This window comes from Mesocricetus auratus, unplaced genomic scaffold, assembly GCF_017639785.1.
Source record: "Mesocricetus auratus isolate SY011 unplaced genomic scaffold, BCM_Maur_2.0 Super-Scaffold_100676, whole genome shotgun sequence".
NCBI classification, from domain to species: domain Eukaryota; kingdom Metazoa; phylum Chordata; class Mammalia; order Rodentia; family Cricetidae; genus Mesocricetus; species Mesocricetus auratus.
Genome location: NW_024429266.1, coordinates 38,035,405 through 38,059,324, shown reverse-complemented (window position 1 = coordinate 38,059,324; position 23,920 = coordinate 38,035,405). Strand labels below are relative to the sequence as shown.

Genomic DNA, 23,920 nt, shown 5'->3' with positions numbered 1-23,920 from the left:
TCTGTGAAGGTTAATTAATCACTGCACAAAAAGCACCACACCAGATACCAACCACCGCGTGTCTTTACCGCCTCCCGCCAGACTCCATCCCCACTAGGCTCCACCTCCCGTCAGCCTCCACCCCACCAGGCTCCACCTCTCACAGGCTCCACCTCCCACCAGGCTCCCATGAAGTCTCAGATGCCTCCACAGAAAAGAGCCATGCTTCCTGAGGCTAGGCGAGTGGGAACCATAGAGATGAGAAAGCAGCTCATTCCTTGTCTCCTCTGGAATTAGAACCCTGTATTCTGCCCTGGCTTTGCAGGGGAGCCCACTGAGCCTGATGACACCCTCACTGACCACTTTGTGAGGACCACACACCTCCTGTGACATGCAGAGTGAAACTGTATGCTTTATGGGGATCTTGACTCCCCCAAGAATCCCAAACATCCATTAAAATAGAATAACTTTTATCTTGCGTTTTCTTTATGAAGTCCTTTGGTTCATGGTGAGAACTGAGAAGTCTAAGAGGTTCAGGACATTGGATTAGGTAAACACATAACTGAACAGATTGGATTCCGACTACACCAGAACAGCAAACTCAAGTGAACTTGGGACTGACCCTAGATCATCCCAGGTAATCCAGTTTCCTAGAAAGTTCCTGACACACTCCACTAACAACTCATCTTGGCTGTACCAAAACCTGCTCCATTTCAGACTCTTCCAGTAGCAGCCGTGGCTGTGAATTGGTTCCACAAAGCTATTCTAAGGCAGAGCCGCACACACCAAGGCTCGACACTTTAAGTGTGCATCATGTTACCGTCTTGAACACTTTCCAACAAGGAAAAGCATCAAATGCCAGGAAAGATAATAGACAAATTAGGTATCAATAAAACCCTCAGCATGTTTGTAGACTCCTCCTTCCCCTGATGCATTTACTGATATGTGTGTGCTGTCTACCCACGATGAACACAGTCCAATGTGGGCATCTCTGTGCACAACAGACACCTACAGTTTGGGACTGTAGCACTGAAGGAGATACCAACCATATAAACAAATAAGCAAAAATAAAACCAGTAATACCTAGCTCCTCTGTTAGGAGCTTTCTATCTGGTGGTTGCTGTTGTAAATAGCACCTTCAGCAGCTCTAGTCCTTCTCTGTAGTTTTCTGTTGCTGGCACCTAGCACAGCCACAGAAACAGGTCCTTACTAAACTCCATCTTTTTCCTCCGTTTTGGTTTTTGGCACAGGGTGTCATGTAGCCTCGGCAACTCTCTGTGTGTCTGAGGATGACCATGAACTCCTGATCCTCCTGCTACTACATCCCAAGGTCTAGGATTACAGGCAGATGCCACCGCACCCAGCCAGTTACTCTTCTCAATAGCCTAGTCAAAGCAATGGTGGATGTGAAGAACTGTCACTGAAAGAGGCCAAGCTTCTTTTGTCCCTGGTTCACAGAAAAGTTAGCAACCTGACTCCCAGGTGTGGTAACATTTATCGGTAATTCCAGCTACTCCTTGAGCAGGAAGATCAAGAATGAGAGGCCAGCCTAGGCAACTCAGGGCTTATCTCAAAATTACAAACAGCAGTATAACACTGCCCAGCAGTAGAACACTGCCCAGCACGTACAAGGCTCTGTGTTAACGTCTCAGTACTGAAAACAAAGCATGTGACTCTCCACACTAGAATTCAAACTAGCTGGCACTGGGGACCCTGCTCCTCCCATTATCTGCAGTGTTAGAGAAGCACTTCCTTGCAGGCAGAAATTGCTGAAATGACCAGTGTCAGGTGGGGAACCTGTTGTGCAACATCTCCCTCTTGGCTTGCTTGTTCCCCACTCCTTCCACTTTCCCTTCCTTCTCTGGGTCCTTCCCTCTTCTCCTCTCTCCTTCCTTTGCCCTCTCCCCACCTACCTTTTGGGTGGCAGTTGCAGGGTAGGCAGCGGTCTCTTTCTCGCTGCCGGTAAAACCCCTCCCTGCACCTCTCACAGTGAGCCCCGGCTGTGTTGTCATTGCAGTTGAGGCAGCGGAATCCATTGCCTGTCTGTCGATGGAGCTCCTGATCAAAGACACACTGTCTGGATTTCCCACTGCAATCACAGACTAGGGCAGAGGGAAGAGAGAGCGTCAGAAACAAACAAAAATATCAGGATGTTCTCCCAGATGGTTATTATCAATTATGCTGTGACTTAACTACTCAGTGGAAAGAGAATGACATGGGTCACTGGAGGATAAAGAGGATTCTTGTTTCACCTAAAGGAAGCAGCAATTACATAGTGCTGGGGTGATCATTGGCTGGGAAACATGAATTCAGGGTCATCAAATTGTCTAATTACATAAGAGAAGCCAAAAAGCTTAGGTAATGTTTTTATGTGAAATTTCATGGTTTGAATTTCTGGAGAGAATTCATTTTGATCACTAAGTAAACCAACAGAACAAGTCAAAGAGCTAAAAGAGAACTTCCTGTCACAGACTCCCATCCAATTCTCAACAGCTCACGATGTCCACTACTGAAGATATACAACATTTGTCCCTCAACGACACCAAGGCTGAGCGGCCGATTTGGCCATCTGCACTGTTGGGGTAATCTTTTTGTACACAGTGTGAAGATATGCCCACGTCCTTCCTCATTTGTCTAAGGCACCTCCTGATAGGTTTAATGAAGAGCTGAATGGCCAATAGCTAGGCAGAAGAGAATAGGTGAGACTTCCGGTAGAGATAAGAACTCTAGGAAGGAATCAGAGGCGGAGGATTCGCCAGCCAGATGCAGAGGAAGTCGGATGTGCCTGAGGAGAGGTAATGAGACACATGGTAAACATAGGTTAATATAAACGGGTTAATGTAAGTTTTAAGAGCCAGTTGGAAGCAAGCCTAAGCTAAAGCCAAGCTTTCATAATTAAAAAAAAATCTGTGTATCATTATTTGGGAGCTGGCAGTCCAATGAAAGTCTGTCTATACTAGACTAGTTCCTTTTCATCCTTGTATCTTGTATGTCCCTCCAAAAGCCAGTTGTCAAAGAAACCATCACATAATTTCAGCCAACTCTGCATGGGGTCTAAATAGTCAAGACAGTAACACATGGGAACAATTGGCACAGTACCTGAGGTAGATACTCAAAACATTTTAATCATGGTTTACAAGAAAAAGTGATGGGCCTTGAAATCACAAGAACTGAAACATTTCTCTGAACAAATTTCCTTTCCCTCCCGAGTATGTGCTTGTGACTCAATCCCAAGGCTCTGTGTAATTAGTCAAGCACTCTACCAATGGACTATATCCTTTGGGCAAATCACTTTGACTTTTACATCTTGTTTCCTCCTCTGCAGATGCAGAACAGGTTGGTCCCCTGGCACCTGTTAGAGGGTCCATCTGAATAAGGACAAGCCAATGTCCTTGCATGAGCTCCTTTTAAAAAGAAACAGATGAAAAACAACACTTAAAGGTAAAGAAACTTGACCCAATGAAGAGATGGGGTTGAGGGCAAACCTTTCCATAGTGTCTTCACTGGCCATGTAGCCTTCGAGCTTGTGGAGCTATTTCTGCAGAAACTAGGATTTAGCCAAAGCAATAACCATAAAGCCAGAAAGTGTCCCAAGTATTCAGCTGTCCTGTGCAGGCCCCGTGTCCATCTCTGAAGCCACAATCTACTGCCACCAAGCGCACTGGCTCCCTAAATATGTAGGATCAACCTAGAGCCACTCCATTTCATTTAAATTTTATTATACCTCTTGTATGCATTCATGTTTTTATGTGTGCATGCTACTGCATGTAGAGGACAAAGGACAACTTTTAGGAATCACTTCTTCTCCTTCTACCATGTGGGACCCAGGGATCAAACTCAGCTCCCCAAGCTTGGCAGCAATCATCTTTACCTAGAGAGAGAACTTGCCACCCATGCTGCTCTGTTTCTGGGACTTTCCATCCATCAGCTCAGCTAATTCTCACAATATTGTTTTAACCTCTCTGTTTAGGGGATGGGAAGATGAACACTTAGAGGGGTATGCATCTTACCTTATGTTACACAAATAGCTAAGTGGCAAAGGCAGGATTTGCTCTAATCTGTGTGTTCCAAAACCTCTGTCTTCATCACTTCCCTGTCTCAAAAATCTAGTCTGGCACAGAGGTTCCTATGGCCTCTTCTGGAATAGCTCTTAATCTCTTAAAACACACACACACACACATACACACACACACACACACACACACACACACGTCTCTCTCTCTTCACACTTTCATTCGTTTATTTAACAGATTAACTTTAGACACTGTTCTTAAAGGCCTGTATTAGTTGAGGTTCTAAGTATACTAAGAGTTATAGCATCTCCTTTCTCTCCAGTTAAAATGGAGACTTGTCACCTCTAGGCATGTCAATAATTTCTGTCATGGTATTCAGATTCTTCGTGACTATCTCTTGAGCAGAAAATATCACTTTTCTTCCTTCTCCTTTTTTTTTTTTTGTTTTATTTGAGACAGTGTTTCTCTGCATAGCTCAGACTGTCCTGGAACTTGTTCAGTGGACCAGGCTGGTCTTGAACTCAGATACTCCTGCCTTTTCCTCCCAAGTGATAGGATTAAAGGCATGTGTTACCACACCTGGCCCAAACCCCACTTTTCAATTTCCTTATTTAAAAGACAAAAATTCACTATGGTACTTAAAGGTCTAAACAGCTCAGCTCATAACACAATCCTGTCCTGATACTAGATACCTTAATTCCAGGGGCCAAACCAACATTTCATTAAATTTACAGCGTATGGAATTTGTTCCCAATTAAAAAACTGCTGGGGTATTTGTTTTCTATTTTCCCACAGAACCACTGCCAAGCCGTATCTTTCCCAACTAATGCTGGTGAAGCTGCTTTTTAAAATCTCCAGCAGATGTGCCACACAGCTGTCACACTGTGAAATTTCTACCGAGGAATGGGTACACCCATCACGTGTGTTATGCACAGCAGGCAGCCATCCCTGTAAGGCTCTTCCACTGTGCCATCCAATGAACAGTACCTTCCCTGCCCCATGTCTCCTAGGAGCAGTCTCTGAGTGACCACACACTCCACTCTGCTTTTCTAATTCAGAGAAGACTGTTGCTTGTTTTTGAGACAGGGTCTCATGTAGCCCAGGCTGGCCTGGAACTCAGTCTGAGCTGAAAATGACCTTGCACTGCCGAGGGTTGGGATAATAGAATTCTTCACCACACCCCACAGACAGACTTCACCTGAGGAGTGTGTTGGCCTTGAGGGTCTGCACTGCTTGAGAATTTGGTGAAGATGCTCCTAGTAGCCTTGCCTGCCAGACTCTGAGTTACCTGGCCTGGTTAGGGCTACACTGAACTGTACTGATACAGCGTTGAGGCTTCAAGCACTCACACACAGACAATGAGAGGAAAACTCATCCTGTTTCTTTTGCATAGAATTATTATTTTTCTGCCATTGGTGTATACTTTGGTTCCCTCCAAATTTTCTCCTTAGACTGATTCCATAAAATCAATGGTTACTCACTCTCCTAACTAGGAGAAAAACAAAACTAACAAACAAAACTCTCATATTTTAAATTCTAGAATATTCTTGAAACTGGGCTTAATAAAATGAACATAATACAGTGTGTATGAATCTCTTTCATTCTGGGGTCATTTCTTACCAACTAGCATCATGAGCTCACTGGTGGCCCTCAGGCTAAACATAGGCTAACAGGTAGAGAGACTGTGCCAGCAAACCAAAGGGAAAGTAGCATTCACCTTCAGAGGACAGCAGCCAGCAGCCAGCCAGGGTAAAGGACTACTGTAGTCAGGGTTTCCATTTATACTTCTCAAAGAAAATAGAAAGCTGGGTTTGTGTAGGAAATCTATTGAATTTTAAACATTTGCCAAAAATATTTTAAAGTATTTTTATGAAACAAAACCGTGTTAAGGGTAAAGTACTGTTTTTTGCTTATTCCCAACAGACAGGGAAAGGGAAAATTAAAGCCCTAGGGTACCACATAGCACTAGGAGCTGGTCCATAGCAGCTGTTCAGTATTTATGAGTGAATCAATAGGTGGATGCTCTTTTGAATTTTAGGAAACTTGTTGCTGAATGTGGTGGTTCACACCAGTAATTGCTACACTTGGGGAGTTGAGGGGGGAACCAATGGGAGTTCTTGGCCAACCTGGGCTACATGGTTCCAGGCCAATCTGAGCTACAGAATGAGATTCTGGAGGGAAGGAGGGAGGAGAGAGAGAGAGAGAGAGAGAGAGAGAGAGAGAGAGAGAGAGAGAGAGAGAGAGAGAGAGAGAGAGAGAGAGAGAGAGAGAGAACACTAGCTTTAGATGTGAAGCGTGCACACACATAAGGAATAGCTTAGTAACCTGGGACTTTGATCGGTTGGGTTATGCACACCCCTTTCTCCTAATGACACTCATGGCAGCCTCAAGTCTTTACCTGAGCATAATATGTAAACACACTCCTCTTGAAACAATGTACCCAGCTACCTGGTGCCCCCCACACCTGCACCCCTATCACACCTGCAGCAGCCTACATGCTCACCCTTCTCTGGACAGTAAGATACTGCTCTTCCTCTAACAGCCGTCAGACTAAGGCAGCTTCTACCCAGGTATATTCTACGAGTCATGGAAGGACTGATCCAGCCTGAGCTGGGTTTTGATGCACACACAATAAGGCGAACTGTTTCCTCAAGTGAACTTTCAGGGAAAAATCCTTAATTACCATCCTTTGCATATCGGGCACACATGTATTAAAATAAGATGCATTATGGAAAAGGACATGCGCAATAGAAAATGATAAGATGACCTAATCAATCAAAATAGAAAACTGCCTATGCTACACCCATAGTAAATAAATTTCGCCTTCTCTTGAACTCCAGAAGGCAACCTTGAACAATAATTGGCTCGATGCTCCTTGCTGTGTCTTCTGGTCTTTTCTATTGCTTGCTTTAAATAAAATTTCTTGTGCAGATCTGTTTGAGCTTTGATTTCAACTCCTTGAATAAGAGGTCAATCACCAGGAAACACCCAACCCCAGCACCACCCCTGGGGACAGATGTCTGTTTCCACCGTCTAAAGAACTCCATCTATCCCCATGTGTCTGCACATGTATAAAAATACAAATTTTCTTTTTGGTTTTTCGAGACATGGTTTCTCCGTGGCTTTGGAGGCTGTCCTGGAACTAGCTCTTATAGACCAGGCTGGTCTCGAACTCACAAACATCTGCCTGTCTCTGCCTCCCGAGTGCTGGGATTAAAGGCGTGCGCCACCAACACCTGGCCAAAAATACAAATTTAACACCAATGTTCCCTATTGTTCTCCCTGAGAGTTCACATTAGCTCAATCTACTTAGAATAACAGACCTAAACGCAAGCCCATAAAAGATTCTGAAATAAGAGGAAATTCTAAAAACATCTTTATTATTATATTTTTCCTTCCCTTATGTTTAGACATGTTTGATTTTGTGTGGAAATTCTTTTCACTTTCATTTTTCAAATCTGTTGCTGTTATTCCAAACTTTGACCCAGCTTCTAACAATATAAATATACCAGCTAGCTTTCATCAGGAAGCCTTGACACACGTGCAAGTGATGATTGTGCAAACTAAGACAAGAGTCTTGGGTGTCCCGAGTCAGCAGCAGGCTGTTCACCAACAGTCCTTTCACTCATCCACTCTGAACAAATACACACTGAGCATCTAACATGTGCCAGGCTGTTGTAGGAATTCATTCCGCCAATGGTTCTGGGGTACCAGTCTTAAGGCGTGGCTTCTTGTCTATGGACATGGTCTCTTAAAAGGAGAGAGGCAGAGGTGGCACTGTCTCTTGGCTTGCGAAGAACAGGTCGGGGGCATGAAGCAGCGTGTGGCCGGTTCCCGGCTCCCTTGGGAAGGTTGGAAGGACTTGCAACTGGTTATACCTTGTCCTGTACCTGAGTCTGTCCTGAGTCTGTTTTCCCATGGCATCCTTTAATAAACTGATATACATAAATATGTATTTCTTTGTGGTTCTTATAACAAGTGGCACCCTTGTGGGGCAGCCACACCCAAAATACACACACACACACACACACACACACACACACACACACACACACACACGGTTCTTGTAACACCAGGCCATTCCAGGCTCTGGGATCTAGCAGCAAACAAAACCAGTGTATGTCCCAGCCCTGGAAGAGTTTCCATGAGAGTCTGGTTGACAGATGACCAGGTTAAATAAGTAACACAGAGACAGCACATCAGGATAGTGATATTTATTAAGGAGAAATATATAAACCAGGAGACATAAATAAATGCAAAAATGGGATGGAGAACAGAGCAGGATGGGAGGGTTGAAAAGTACTATATGCTAGTTAATGTTTCATTTTTTAATTAATAATTAATAAATTATTTCCTATCACTTTATTGCAGACTATAGATTTTCTTTTACCCCTTCCAGTAAATCCTTTCTTTCCAAAGTACCTTTTTGGTAGATTTTATTGTTTTTGTTTTGGAGTTCACTATGTAGCCAGGCTTGCTTCCAAGTTGAGATCCTCCTGAGTACTGGGATTTCAGGTATGTGCCACCATGCCCCATCATATTGATAGAGTGTAGTTTTACTGGTTCTTCTTTTCCCAAGAAAATGTATACTTACTTCATTTATTTCATGTGTGTGCATGCGTGCGTGAGTGTGTGTGTGTATGTCCCAGGCTGGCCTGGAATTCACTGCAGCCTTGGCTATGGCAATTCTTTCATCTCAGCTTTCCCTAGAGCTGGGATTGCAAATGGGAGCCACTGTAGTTGGCTTTAGTTCATTGATCTAATAAATAGGAATTATCCAACAGGGAGACTGTACTGGGTGCTTGGACACCAATACTTCACGAGCCAGCAAGATTTCATAAGAGAGCTACCAACATTATATTTTTTCAAAGATGATGCTGAATCCATATATAATTTGTATATATTCACTAAACCCTTATCACATTACCCATGTTTTCTAGTTTCCCCATGAGCAGGCCTGGGTCTTGGAGTTGGCATTAAGATATCATTACAGGGGCTGAAGAGATAGCTCAGTCAGTAAAGTGATTGTTACACAAGCATAAAGACCTGAGTTTGATCCCCAGAAGCCACATTAAAATTATGGGTGTGTTGGCACATATTTGTAACCCCAGCACCGGGGAGGCAAAGCTGGTCAGCCAGTCTAACCTAATCAGTGAGCCTTTAGCTAATGAGAGATTGTCTCACAAAATAGCTCCCAAGGAACAATAACTGTCCTCTAATTTCTACATGAATGTAAATATACATATGCATGTGCATACAAACACATACACACAATTTAAATATATATACATGCATATATACATACAGATAGATAGATAGATAAAGATATGAAACATTACATCAGAAAACACAAAATCAGAATTGGCAAAATGGCTCAGCCGGTAAAAACACTTGGCCGTCAAGCCAATCCAAATTCAATCCTTAGAACCCACATTGTGGAAGGAGAGAAATGACACCCATAAATTGTCCTCTGACTTGCATGCACAGACTATGGTACAGGCCCACATACATAGACACAGAAACAAAAACTAATGAGGGAAACAAAAGCCCAGAAAACAAATAGAACATGTGAGCCCTGGATGTGGGACTCGAAACTGAACTGTCGCCGTTGCTACATCCCGGTCGGCATTTCTTTGCGTATTCATTCACACCACACGCTCTCCAAGCCAGGAACACCTCTTCACATTTCATCTGCTTCTCTGTCCCCACACTCCAGCTCTTGACAGCCGGCCAGGTTCTCCCCACAGATAAAGGAATGCGATTCATCAAGTTCACCTCCAGCCCTAAATAAACACTTGGGAACCGGAATCATTTTACAAAGATTTTCACATATTTCTGTAAGTCTAGTCAAGCGTGGGTGGCTCTTGTGTCTGATGGTGTTGTGTGCTGCTTCAGGGTGTATTATGGTGATAACTGTAATAGCTCGCCTGCTGACCCTCAAGGGGCTTCTTAGGAGACCGCCAGGCAGCCAGACACGGGCTGGTCCGCCTACTACCACCCACACTCACCAGGAGAACAGATCAAAGGAACTGGAAACCCTCTTTAAACAATGAAGTCCAGAGCCTGGAATCCCTCTGGGCTGTTCCCAGCATCCCACCCCTCACTAAACATGGCTTCTGACAAGTTAGGACAGGAAGCCAAGGGGCAAAGGCTGTTTCCAAGCCGTAGACTTAGGAGAATGAAAGGAAACTGAAAATGTTTCCTAGGGCTGTACTTGGGGCAAGGCTGTGGGATGTCAGCATTGGGGCGCTGGTTCATCCAGTCAGTATTCTTTTTAAACTTCCCATAAGAAAGTACTAGCTTTTGGAACAAGCAGGCTTCAGAAATTGTAGTAACTTGACATACTTATATATGATCATCAGTGTTACGAAGAGCCCATCTATTGTGCTAAACTTAAAAGTAAGCTCAGCCAGGTGTGCGGGTGCCTACCTGTAATTCCAATAATCAGGAGGCTGAAGCAGGAGGATGCCATGGTTTGGAGGTGAGTCTCCTCTACATGGCCGAATCTGCCCCAAACCAACAAACAACAAAACCTTCCAAAACTAATCACCTATACATCCAGCTTTCCAACAGGGCAATTTAATTTCTACCTCGGGACAGTGAGTGAACATTGAGCTTGCTAATGCCCTAAAGGCAATAACAAAATAAAAATACGGAAACTCCTTTGAAAACCCTGTATATTTGGCTCATGTCAACCCCTCCTCTAACTCTCTTTCTCTTGTTCCCTGGGCCTCAAACTATAGATCCTTGCATGAATTCCATAACCCTAAACTTTTTGCTACCTCTGGCCTTTGGGTTTGCCTTTTCCACAAAACAGACAGGGTGCTCTAGGAAACGTACATCAGATTATGCACTCCTCTGCTCCAACCTGCAGTGACTTCTCTCTGGATGCCGGAAGCAATTGTCCATCCTCACATGACCACAGAGCTCATCACTTCCATCCACAACATCCTATCTGTGGACATTACCCCTTCATCTCCAGAACTTCTCTCTTCTCTATTCCAAGGGTACCCGGTCCAGTGCTTGGCACCACTGTTGCTAAGATAGATGAGATGGATGGATGGATGGATGGATGGATGGATGGATGATGGATGGATGGATGGACAGAGAGAAGGAAGAGAGCAGAAAAAGAAGAGGAAAGAAGAGGAAGGTAAGATATAATAAAGGCAGTTTGACTCTAAGAAAAGCCATTCAGGGTGTTGATGGCTCAGTAGGTAAAGGAGCTTGCTGCCGTGCCCGAAGACCTGAGTTCAATTCACAGAATCAACATGGTAGAAAGAGAAAAACACCTACAAGTTGTTCTCTGACCTCTCTACGTGCTCACCATGTCATATGCACAGACACACACGCAAACAAGCAAACAAATAGATAAGTAAATAGGGTAAAAAAGAAGACAAATAAAAACTTGAACCTCAGAATTCTCTCAGAAATTCAGGAATGCACTTTGACATTTCCCAAAATATAGGGCTGGGGTTGTGACTCAGTGGTACAGTGTCTATGGTGTGCATGTGAAGACCCCTAGGTTGCACCCCAGGAACTGCACGGAAATTCCTAATACAATACACATCTCTTGTTGTTTCTGTATGACATTCATTGTAAATATAGCTAATGTTTCAACACAAAAACTCCACAGTGAGATGAGCAAAGACTCTAGAGAGGAAGATATTTTCAATTAAAGGAAGGTCTGGAACTTTCTGGCAGGTTGCCTCTAACACCAGAGGAGCTATCTCTGTTCGGGGCTGACCATCTCTCCCTGGCCTGTGAGACAGGAGCCACTGGTGGGCAGCAAGTCGAGGGCTGTGTGGGGGAGGGGCCGGGGAGTGCAGCAGGCTGGGGACATGAGCTCAGCAGGCCCTGATAGGGCAGCCTGCCATGTAAGCAGTTCTAGCTCAGGAGCTAGGCATCCGAGCAGCAAGTTTGAACCTGACAGCACGTGCTAGCCAATGCAAGCCACACTGCTCCTGCTGCCATTCCAGCTGCTGGGTACAGTTCTGCATTAGTTACAGTAGCCTCCCGTGACGGGATCCAAGTAGGAACGTTTAAGGTTGACACTGAGTTGTCTTCCTTATTTAGGGAAAAGGCCAGCCTTCTGTCTCCTCTGCTACCTTCTGGGTTCACACCAAATCCCCCCCCCCTGCTTTTCTCAAACACTCCTGGGCAGTGTGAGGTAATACTATCACATTTCATCCTGGCACTTGATCTCTACAACCAAGCCTTTTCGAATCCTACTTTTCCCCAACTCCAAATGTTGGTTCCTCAAGACTCAGTCCTGAGCCTCCCTCAGTGACTCTCTCCTGACCATCCCATCTCATAACCACTGTAGAGGTCACCATTCCAACACAGTTCCCTGGCCAAGCCTCACCCCCACCTCCAGCCACACTCCACTTCTCCAGCTGGTTACATCTTTGAACGAAACCCATTTAACAATAAACTCATAATCCAAGCATGGTGGCAGACACCTATAATGCCCACTCTTAACAGGCTGAGGCTGAGAAGCAAACAAATCAGAGCAAAACCTCACTGCTTCAAGTCAGATGGCCAACCACACAGCCTCAGAGACACCGTCCTCAGCTGCTGCCAAATAGCTCAAGTCTGCCCAAGTCTGTCTCAACTATGGACATTCTAGACCCAACCCTGAGCAACTAAGAACCGGACTCCATGAAACTTGTCTCTCTTCCCTCCACTCACTCAGCAGCCAGAAAATCTTGCCAGAATATGAATTTTCTCAGCTCCTCTCTGTTTAAATTCTCTAGTGCCATTATTTTCTTCTAAGAGTATACATTGGAATTCCTTCACACTGCCTGCAAAGATGAGCATGATCTCATCCTATTTCTTTTTTAATGATTTATTTTTTATTTTATGTACATTAGTATTTTCCCTTCATGTATGTCTGTGTGAGGGTGTCAGATTCCCTAGAACTGGAGTTATGAGCAGCAGTTATGAGCTGCATGTAGGTGCTGGGAATTGAACCTGGGTCCTCTGGAAGAGCAGCCAGTGCTCTTAATCACTGAGCCATCTCTCCAACCTCTTATCCTATGTCTTTTCAGCCTAGTTTCACTTAATACCCCCAAATGACTACATCTATCTATCTATCTATCTATCTATCTATCTATCTATCTATCTATCACGTATGTATGTATATATAAGTATGTATCTATTTGTCTATTATGTATGTATATATGCATCTATCTAAATATCATATATATGTATATATACGTAAGTATGTATTTATCTATCATGTATGTATAAATATATATCTATCATGCATGTATGTATATATAAGTGTATCTATGTATCTATATATCATATATGTATATATCATGTATGCATGTATGTATGTATGTACCTATTTATATATCATGTATGTATGTATGTATGTATGTATGTATCTATCTATCTATCTATCTATCTATCTATCATAGTAAGGTCTGAGCCTAGGCAGCTAGGTCTACCCCTGTGCTAACTTCAGTCCTCTCATTCATTATTTTGTTTTGGCAAGATCACACACATTACCCAGAGTAGTCTTGAGCTTGCTTCATAGCCCAAGCTGGCCTTGAAATTGTGCTCCTTCAGCCTCTCCCTCCCGAGGAGCTGGGTCTACAGGGCTTCAGCAGCCTGGCTTACACTATTTAGTTGATTTCTTTCTTTCCTCTGCTTCTTATAATTCTTGTTTGTAAATGGAAACCATCATGGGGAGCAGAGAGTTGAAGCTAGAAAATCTCAAATAGCTCTTCCCTTTGTTCAAAGAAATTACACTAAACATCAGAAGCTAATTTGTCCTCTTGGACACCATGCCCTACTTCTGAGTCAAAGGACTAGTCTCTGTAAACTAGCAACCCTTTTATACTTAGCAGAAGCAACTGTCACCCCTGTCTCTGAGAATTCACCTACCATGAGGTTCAGCAGCAAGAAGTCCACCTGGACTGATTTGGTGACTAAGGATCGATTGCAGAACATACGCTCCCTTTTAAGACACCTGCCACAGGCTGCTTGAAGTACAACAACAATGATCAAAGGTGTCCTTGAAATAGGAATCTCTTCTAATTTGTCTTAAATTTGTTTTTACAAATGTTGGAATCATAAAATCCATATGAAATACAAAGCTAAATACACCCAGCAGCTGTCACTTAGTATCAACCTCGTTAGAATCTTTGATCCTGTCTGGAAAAAAAATCAACCTTCAAATCTGAGCTACTTAAGATGAAAATATTTTCTCCCATGCTACAGGTAACTATGGGATGTCGTAGTTTTAAAATCTCCTCCATGAGACATCTCTTCCTGACACCTTAAAATGATCCTCAATTTAAGCAAATAAGACAAAGTATGAATATTTCATAATTCAAATGTATCTTGAACTTTATGGCTTAGTGTGTGAATGTCTATTCCAGTTTAGTCCTTTTAAAGAATGACACAATTAGAATAACGGTATTTCCCTCATGAAGAGTCCTTCAATTGGATTTCATTTTCTCCATCCTTATTTTTTTGCAGTTGCGTTTTAAGTCAGCATAGCCAACACTATGGATCCGCATGCTGCCCATGCAGAGTGGGTGAGGCCACTGTGGGAAGCGCTACAGAGCTGAAAGAAGGCATCTGCTTTCACTACCAGCTCACTATCCATGACATCACAGCCTAGGCTGGCAATCCTGTGTGCAGTGACTCAGCCTGATGACCTGGAGCTCTCACCTGGGGTGTCTCCTGTAACACCTCGCAGAGATACCAGAGCCCAGGCAGGCAAATGCTCCTCCCAAATCCCTTATCGTTTTTATGAGCAATAAGTTCCAAACAGAAATGTCAGCTACAGCTTCTGGCTATCACTACGTTCTTTGCATATACACTTAAATAAGAACGTGTCTACTAAGCACTGTTATACTTCTGAGTTTTAGCAAAAGAATGACTGTCATTATTGTGCATTTACGATGTTTGGAAAATATTAATGAAGTGCATTTGTAAGGTGGCTTTTTGTAAAAATCCTATTTGGAAAATAGTGTGTTGTTTGAAGTCAGAAGAATGAATTAATGGGCTCTTAGCTGCCCAACTACACTTATACACCCACCAAGAGAAGTAACAAATATCCCAAGAAAATGGACCATAAAGACCCCCACCAGGTGTTAGAAGCAACTGTCACCGGAAAGAGGGAGAGGAGGAAGGGAGGAGGGGGAATAAAAAAGGCTGGTTATCACCCTTTGACTGTCTCCTAGACATCTGAATCTCAGACCTTGCATGTGCCAACCAAGTGCTCTACCAACTGAACCACGCTGCCAGTCTTTTATTTTATTTTATTTTATTTTATTTTTTTAACAAAGCCACTTGGTCAGCTCCAAACTGCTTTGCGTATCGGACAACAGAACTGAACAAAGGGTAACAGGTACTCATGTGGTGTGCAGACATACATGCAGACAAAACATCCGTACACATAAAATTTTTTAAAATTATGTATGTGTATGTATGCCCCATGTGTGCGGGTGTCCTCAAAGGGCAGAAGAGGGCATCAGATCCCTTGGAGTGAGACTCACAGGCAGATGTAAGCACCCTGACATGGGTGCTGGGACCTCAACTTGGGTCCTCTGAAAGAACAACTTCTGCTCTTAACCTCTGCTCCATCTCTCCAGTCACCAAAATTAACATAAAATAATGTATATATCAAGAATGAGAATTAAGAGGTGGGTGAGATGGCTGGTTGGTTAAAAGCACCTGCTGCTTTTTAGAGGACCTGGGTTCCAATACTCATATCTGCTGGACCACAAATACCTGTAACTCCAGCTCCAGGAGATCACACACCCTCTTCTAGACTCCACACAAACATGTGACATTCTCTCTGTGTCTCTGTCTGTCTCTCTGTCTCTCTCTGTCTCTCTCTGTCTCCCACACACACATAAATAAAAATAAAATACTTTTAAAAGTGTCCATAATCCTCTCTTATGACTAAAAAGGGATATGTTTAGGTTTTGTTTGTTTGTTTGTTTGTTTTGGTTTGTTTGTTTTTCTAGAGTGAGAAATAAGTCAAGGAACTATCATGGGAACTGAAAATTCATGTACAAGTGAATCCTGGCCCTTTTTACTAACTATAGGGTTCTAGCTAGGGCAATCTTTGGGGCCCTGGCTTCCGTGTCATGCATACATTATATTTGTTGAACCCAGCTGGCTCTGCCCAGTCATGGGAAGTCTGGCAATGATTTTGCCTCCCTTATCATCATCTGCTCTTATAAAACAAGAGGTATGTGGAGACCCCTTAGGCCTGCTGTCTGTCAGTCTGATGCATTCTCACTCAGTCTTGTGGGACTAGGTAAGGCTGCTCCAGAATGAATGGAGCTCCTACTTCTGCACTGTCCTGTGCTGGACAGGGATGAGCACTTAGCTCTAAGAAACAATGGAGATGTGTAAACCCTTGTTGTAAGAAGTCTTTCGCATAAAGTGCATCTCAATGTTTAGGTAATTTAAGTTAGTTGTGGGAAGTGATTTAGCTATAAATTGATTTTTTTCCCAACATGGGAATTCATATTCCCATGATAAAGAAAAATAAAATCTGAAAGAGATACAGTGGAATTCTGTAATTGGGCTGCAATGTGTGAGGAAGGCAGGGATACAGGCGCTTTGCTCTGAGATCTCCACCTCTCCTCTCAAGTGGCAGACGGGGAAGACCCAGCCATGTGCCGGCCTCTGTTAGAGGAATGGCTGCCACTACTTTCACAGCTGCCATGTGAAGAAACGTGTGTTTGTTCAGCAGGGAGGGACGTCTGCAGACACACAGTCACCCACAGACACCAAAAAAAGACAGCTTTTGGCTTTGGAGAGGATTCAAAGATGACATCATTGTTCTGGGGCTTATGTTACAACACAGCCCCAGGAATACTTCAGTAATCTGCTAAGTTTTATTTGTGACTAAACTAGAGAATTCCAGAATCATAGGGAACTTGTCTAAGATCAGTGATTCAGGTCTTGTCCTTTGCCTGCAAATTTCCTAAAGAAAAAAATGACAATCTGGTTGACCTACTGAGAACTTACACAAGAAACATACTCCCAGGATTGCCTCCAAATGGTAATTTTGTATCCTGACTTTCCCATAAACATGATCACAAATCAACAGTTTTGGGGATTGCTAGAGCTAAATCAACTGTCCCTGCTAAATCACCAACTAAATCAACTGCCCCAGTTCAAGACACCAAAATGAATGTTCCCCAAAGGACTTCCCAGCTCACACTGAACTCCAACTCTCTATGTCTATTTGCTGTGTATACCGACTTTTTATTTTACCAAATGATTCCGGAGGGGAGGAATGGTGCATGTAAGTCCTTTACAATTCTTACATACAACAGAGCATTTTCTCAATGGCTTAGGCGTTATTTGGTGAAAGACATTAAGCTAAAATGACCTCACTCAATATACAGGATACTTACCAGTAAGAAAAATACCAAATTATCTAGCATAACCCATTGTCCCTTATCTCATGATCATGAGGGTTGGAAGTTGTCACAAATAAGTTCAAGGTGACTATGTGGAGAAGATCACAATGTGTTCCCAAACATTTAAACCTTCTGTTTTTGAAAACTCAGTACTTTCAATTGGCAATAGAAAGAGATTCAAATCCAGGCACAGTAGCTGGTACCTAGATCCCCAGCACTCAGAAGGTGGAGACAACAGGGTCATGAGTTCAAAACCAACCTGGACAACACAGTGAAATCCTATCACAAACAATAACAACAACAAAAAATGTTCTTTGAAGTAAGAAACTATGTAGAAGCAACTTTGGGAAGGCAAGCATCTGAATTTTGAAGATGAATGGAAATTACTTCATAAAAGCAATTAGTTCATGAAAGGCCAATAAATCAAAACTAAGTATATCACTTTGCACATTATATGACCTTAAATATGTTTGTGCAACTCATGTACTAAGTTAAACATAAATAGACAGATAACTACAACATATACACCACTAAATGTTTTCAGAATCAAGCTGGCCATTTTTTTTTTCAGGAAGATGAGAAAGCCAACTTTCATCAGAAAATGCAAGGCCACCTTACATGCTCTGGGCATGTTCTAACTGGGCATGTTCTAAAGTGTGTGTGGGGGAGGGTTGATAAATCAGTATGTGGTATGCTCTGGTGGACAACAAAAAAGCAAGAATTGCTGACACGAAAGCCAGTGCTGAGATTCTAATCTGCTTTAGGTTTTTGTCTAATGTTTTACCTATATTGTTGAGTACATTGTGTCAGTGAACAGCAGGGATGCTCAGCACCTTCCTTGGGCTGTTGAGAGGAAAGGAAAGCCCTGAAGTCCCCAGAGATCCGCTGTAACAGGGCCCCACAGAAGTACCATGTATTTAGTGGGCCACCAAGTTCTCTAGATGTATCTGTCGTCTCTTCCCAGCTGTTTCACTATCACCGTCTCTCACATGGATTATTGCAATGGCCTTTTATTTGGATCCCCTCACTTCACTCCACCTTCTTTGCCCTACAGCAGCCTTCCTAGAACACAAACGTGAGCACACCATTCCTGTTTACCAACTCTCTGCAACTCTTCTTTGCTTACAAAGCATCATCCTAGATATACAGCCTAGAGCTTAAGGCTCTTCATAACCAGATTCACAGCTACTTTTCTATCATAGCCCTCTGTGTGACTCACTCATCTCCAGCCATACCTCCCCCAAGAGCTATCTATGATCCAGACCTTTGGGAACATGGGCCACAGTCTCTCACCCAGCTATGAGATCCCAAATGGGAACCCTTGTGTTTCTTACTGATCTCTGGGCTTCTGAATTCACTGTCCCTGTACTCCTGGCTCCAGACTATGAAGAACTGTGGACCCCAGCTGTGCAAGGCAGTTTATAGTAACCTCCCTTTCATCAACTCTCATGGTTCTAATGCTTTCATTTAGCAGGTGAGGCAGACAGACTCCAAACAGCTGAGGAGCCTGAAAAATTACTGAGAGAGCACTGTGATGGTTTGAATAAGGATGGCCCCCATAGGCTCATATATTTAAATGTCTGGTTCCCAACTGGTAGACTGTTTGGGAAGGATTAGGAGGTATGGCCTTGTTGGAGGAGGTGTAGTATAGGGATGGGGGTGGGGGTGGGCTTGGACTTTGAGGTTTCAAAAACCCCTGGCTAGACCCAGTCTCTTTTTCTCTGCCTGCTTCCTACCAACCAGGATATAAGCTCTCAACTACTGCCCCCTGCCATGATGCTAATGGACTCACCCTCTCAAACTGTAAGCAAGCCCCAATTAAATGCTTTCTTTTACAAGCTGCCTTGGTCATGGGGCCTCTTCCCAGCAATAGAACAGTAACTAAGACAGGCATTGACAAGTGAATAAACAAAAAAATTTTTGCCAGGTCAGGCTGGTTCTAAAGCTGATGTTTTAGCTGAGACCAACCCTGTAAGTCTTAGTAATTATCTTTACCATAATTTCACCTGCAAGAAAAAAACAGCCCACAGGAGCTGTGAAGCCTCAGGTACAGGTCACTTTGGATTAGGACAGGTACAGTACTTTAAGCCCAACTCCTAGTACTTCCCAGTGCACCATAAATGGAAAATATATGAATGATCTACATAATGACAAGTTTTTCATAGTCTCATGTGGCCCACAAATGAAGCCTTTTGAGGAGAGAACATAATATCTCAATCTTCTTCTAATGACTGAGAAAGTGGGATCAGGAGCCATACAGCACTTCTGACTCTGGGTCTGGATGGGATGCTTGGCTACAAAGTCTGTTGTGAGAACACAGTGTCCCAGATGGTGAGTCTGACTATTCAACAATTGGTGGCATCCTGCATATTTGTTTTTGTTATCTAGTATGAATACACACAAATACATTTAATTATAGCCAAGAGGAAAGTTGCTGTAATGGTTACCTACCATGTGAAAGAAAAGACATATATACAACATATAATATAATAATATAATATACATTACTCTTGTTATTTTTATAATGTGGTCAAAAGTTCCAGCTTAAGAACCCCTGGATCAAAGGCTCTGCCACTGACACTAGCTGCTTGGGTGGCCTTGTGGGAACACACTGCCAAACGCTCACCTTTCAATCAAAGGGTTCTTAGCGGTTGATCCATACACAATTACTTTTAACTCTAATATTCAGAGGTGATTTTTGTTCTTCAGATGGTTTCTACCAGGTTTCAGAAAACTTGTCCTAACTCAAAGGGAGCCTGCTCTACATGGCCTTTCATATTTTTTTTAAGTTCAGTTTACAAATCTAAGGCAAACAACATGTTTTGACACAACTAATAAAATGGTTACTACTATAGAAAACGAACACATCTGTCACGCCACAGTTACCCCTTTTTGGTGACAATTATACATAGTCAAAGCACTGTGGCCTGGGATCAGTGATGGCTGGAATGCCACCTAGTCCAGGAAGCAACAATACATGAACGTGAAAAGTCGGGGTAATTAGAAGAAAGCACTCTGCCAAGCGCCAGGGACAACCCGTGTTATGTGTCATCTTAGCTGACTGGACACATGCCTATGAAAAACAGTTGCTAGGCTCTCACAAAGTTTTGTTTACATGAACTTAATTCCTCAAGATATGACAGCCACCGGGTGCCCTAGGTAAGAATAAAATGATATCGACATTTGAGTCCAGTAATACCTGGGAAGTGAAACTGTTGTAAGAAGAAACATTTTTGCACAAGTTTTGTGTATTACTAAAAAGCTTAAGTTCACGATCTGTCTCGAAAATACAACAGATAACACGGGATTACAGAAGTTCTTTTTTTGGTCTATGTGGTCTTGTCAGGCGTGGAAAAATTCCCATCCAACTCCTGCTGGTAAACATACAGAGAGGACGGTTTAAAGACCAGCTTGTTACTGATAGAACGGGGCAGAGGCGGGGGTGGGTGTCCCCCAGGTGCAAAAGAAAAGAAAGGGAGGGAACTGAAAGAGGACCGGCTTTAAGGTGAGGAGACCCTTGTTTGGACAACCCCTACTGGCTTCTTGTGTTTAACTCCGGGGGCTTTATGGAAGAAACTCTGTGACTTTAAAGCCCATCTCGGAAGGAGCCCCAGGTAGGCAGAAGGGTGCTCTAGGGAGATCCTTGACTTGATCAAGTGAGAACCCTTGAGGTGAGTTCAGACAGCCATCGCCATCTGCAGGGAAGGGCACCGTGGAGGCGTGGTGGGAGCACTCACCTTCCCTCCTGGAGGTGGCCTGGGCTGCGGGCAGCAGGAGCGCGACGCCGAGGCAGCAGCTGAGCCAGAGCGCAGGCATGGTCGGGCCGCGCTCCGCCGCTGCGAGTGGCTGCCGGGCGCCGAGTCCTCGCCCCGCTGTGCCTTCCTTTTCCCTCGATCAGGTGGTTTTATCGACTCTTCTACCTGACTCAGTCCTGACAGGAAGAGAGCCCGTGTTTCGGGGCGTGACTCACCTGTGAACAAGGAGGACCCAGCCCTCCGAGGCAGACAAACACTCAGCGCACGGCGGGCGAGCAGTAAACCCGCTCGCTGCGGCCCCCCGGCTCCCCCCTCCGCAACCGGGGCGCACACCTGGCCCCGCCGAGGGCGTGGTGCAGAGGCTGCGGCCTAAGGATCCTTCAGGAATGCGCCACAACCCCCACAGCCCTTCTCCCGGGGTGGTCCTGTGCAGAACTCACTGTGGGAGACAGTGGCTGCCCCTTCCTTTAATTGGGGCGCGGGAGGGAGGAGTCCGCCCCTTCCTCTAATTGGGGCGCGGGAAGGGGGGAGTCTCAAGGGCACAGGCACTGATCCATCCCTCAGAGTCAGAAGCCCTCTCCGCTCTGGTCTGAAAGACAGAGAAGCAAATTAACCAGACCAAGGGTCCCAACAAGGTCCTCTTCACTCTCCATCGAGGGGCAACTTTTTTTCTGATATACTGCAGGTATACACACGACCTATTTCTACTCACACCTAACCCTGCTCCCCCCCCACACCCAGTACCATGAGGGTGGAACAAAAGATTCCTCCCCTGGGTCTGTCACCTTACCTTAACCTTGAGCTAGCAGCTTCTAAAGTCACTTGTTGGCAGGCCAGCCTCCCATGAAGACCGGGTGCCCCTACTACGGATGCAGTGCCTAGTACACAACTGATGTTCAACAAACTCTGGGTTGGTAAGGAAAAGGCCCATGGCTTCCTACTCTTTTAACATCTTAGAGCATATGTTTCATGCCATTCTCTCTAGCCCCGCTGGAAAACGTTTAGAGGGGTTGTATCAGTCAAGTCCACAGTGATGGTTGAAGTGAGTAATACCAAGTGGGGGGAGGGGATGCAGATCTTGGCAAGTCCTACACTGTCCTGGGGACTTCTGGGGAGAATGATTTAGAGGTGACTGTCAGAGAAGGCTTTTGGTTCCTGCCAGAGGTTTAAGAATCACCAGTATTTATATAGACACATTGTATCCATTACAACCAATAATCCCTCCCTTTTCCCAAGGTAAGGAAGGACTACAGAGGCCCTCAATAAATACCTAGTCACTGACTAAATGAATGACTGTACTAAGATAATTCTGCAGCTAACACTCTAAGATAGCAATGTAACCCACTCATTTATTGTCAAAGGTGTGAGAATTCCCGTTTCTGTATGTGTTAGTGGCCACTGTGCGCTGACTGGAAGAGCTGTGGAGGGTTTTGGATAGTTCATAGAGCCTGAACCTCGTTATAGCCAGGAACTGGAGAAAGCATCGGAGGGGGGGGGGGCAAGATGGGGTACTGCAGGCTGATCGACATCGACTCTAAAATCTAGCATGAGAAGGAAGAGCAGAAAGGAAATTCTAATTTTCTCACCTGGGACTTGATTCTCTTCTGCTCTGCCCAAATAATAAGTTTCTTCTCCCTCAAAACCAGTGTCCAGTTACTGCTAACACTTCAGCTATAGAGACCAGATGTCTAGAATTCTTCCTTCCAGTAGGTGCTACAAGATGGAGAGAGAGACCCTGTTTCTGGGTGCCATGGCCCTTGTGTCTACCCACCCACGTGAAAACACTGAGACCAATTGTGACAGCCAAGTCCAAGTGCACGGTGCGTGAGGAGCAAGGCATGGAGCCCTGCAAAATAAAATCTTAAAGATGAAATGTGTGTTTTTAGCACAGATTTCCACTGTTTATCACATCTCGAATGTTGGAACAAATATTTTCATCTACTACCATTTCTATAGTGATGATAATAATAACATAGAGGCCTGGCTTCAATTTACGTCTGTATGTCTTTGATACATATTAGCCCCTTGATAACCCTGTGAATGAGATATACCATTGTTCCCATGCCACAGACCTGGAAAGGTTAGGTAATATGTGAAGAATGGCAAAGCCAAGATGCAATCTAGATCCACCGTTCATACACTCTTTGATGGGCAGATTAAAAAACGCCATAAAGGATGATAAGTTCACAATACTGAATGGATTGTGTACAATCAAAGGTTAGCTATCAGCAGCTGGCACAGCATGGCCAGATTGAGGACTGTTGGCGTGCGTCCAGAAAGGCGAGTCACAAAGAACTCTGCCCACATACTTGTCTCCAAGACATTAGCTGAGAAAGGACCTACCATCCACTTGGATAGGCATCTTGGGTTCAGATCAACCAGCTCCTCATTTCTGTGCCTGGTACAGGATTCTGCACCATCAGGCGGGCACTCTCCAGTTTTACTTAGTTTCTCCTTCTTCACCAGTGTAAACAAGCCCTTACCCGGGGCTTGAGTCCCCTGCACTGGCCCTTTATTCAGGAATGGTATCCACCCCCTATGCCAGCTTGAGAGGTCTTCTCTAGTGCTTCACTGGAGTCATAGGACTCCAGGAGTTAACGCTGAGGTTCTGGATCCCGAATTCAGAGCCTACCTTCACCATTATCGAGGCATGTTGCTTGGTTTTCTCTGAGCTGCGGTTTCTTCTACTGTAAAATGGGAATAATGATAAAACACGTATCTAGTAGGGTTGCTGAGAAGTGCAGATGAGATACTGACAGAGCAAGGGCTCAGA

General features: G+C 44.1%; 1 protein-coding gene across 2 annotated transcripts in view; it reads right to left on the bottom strand.

The window, feature by feature from the left end:
- Lamc2 (laminin subunit gamma 2) overlaps positions 1-21,287 on the bottom strand; it is a 65,447-nt gene extending 44,160 nt beyond the window's left edge. Inside the window, exons 1-2 of one of the 2 annotated variants that reach the window (XM_040737964.1) lie at positions 21,130-21,287; positions 1,893-2,081 (exon numbers count right to left, since the gene is read on the bottom strand). In XM_040737964.1, coding sequence (XP_040593898.1) covers positions 1,893-2,081; positions 21,130-21,208 — 268 coding nt within the window. In that variant the 5' untranslated portion in view covers positions 21,209-21,287. The remainder of the gene's footprint in view (positions 1-1,892; positions 2,082-21,129) is intronic. The other variant, XM_013114274.3, reaches the window with a different exon arrangement.
- Positions 21,288-23,920: the final 2,633 nt, after the last annotated feature.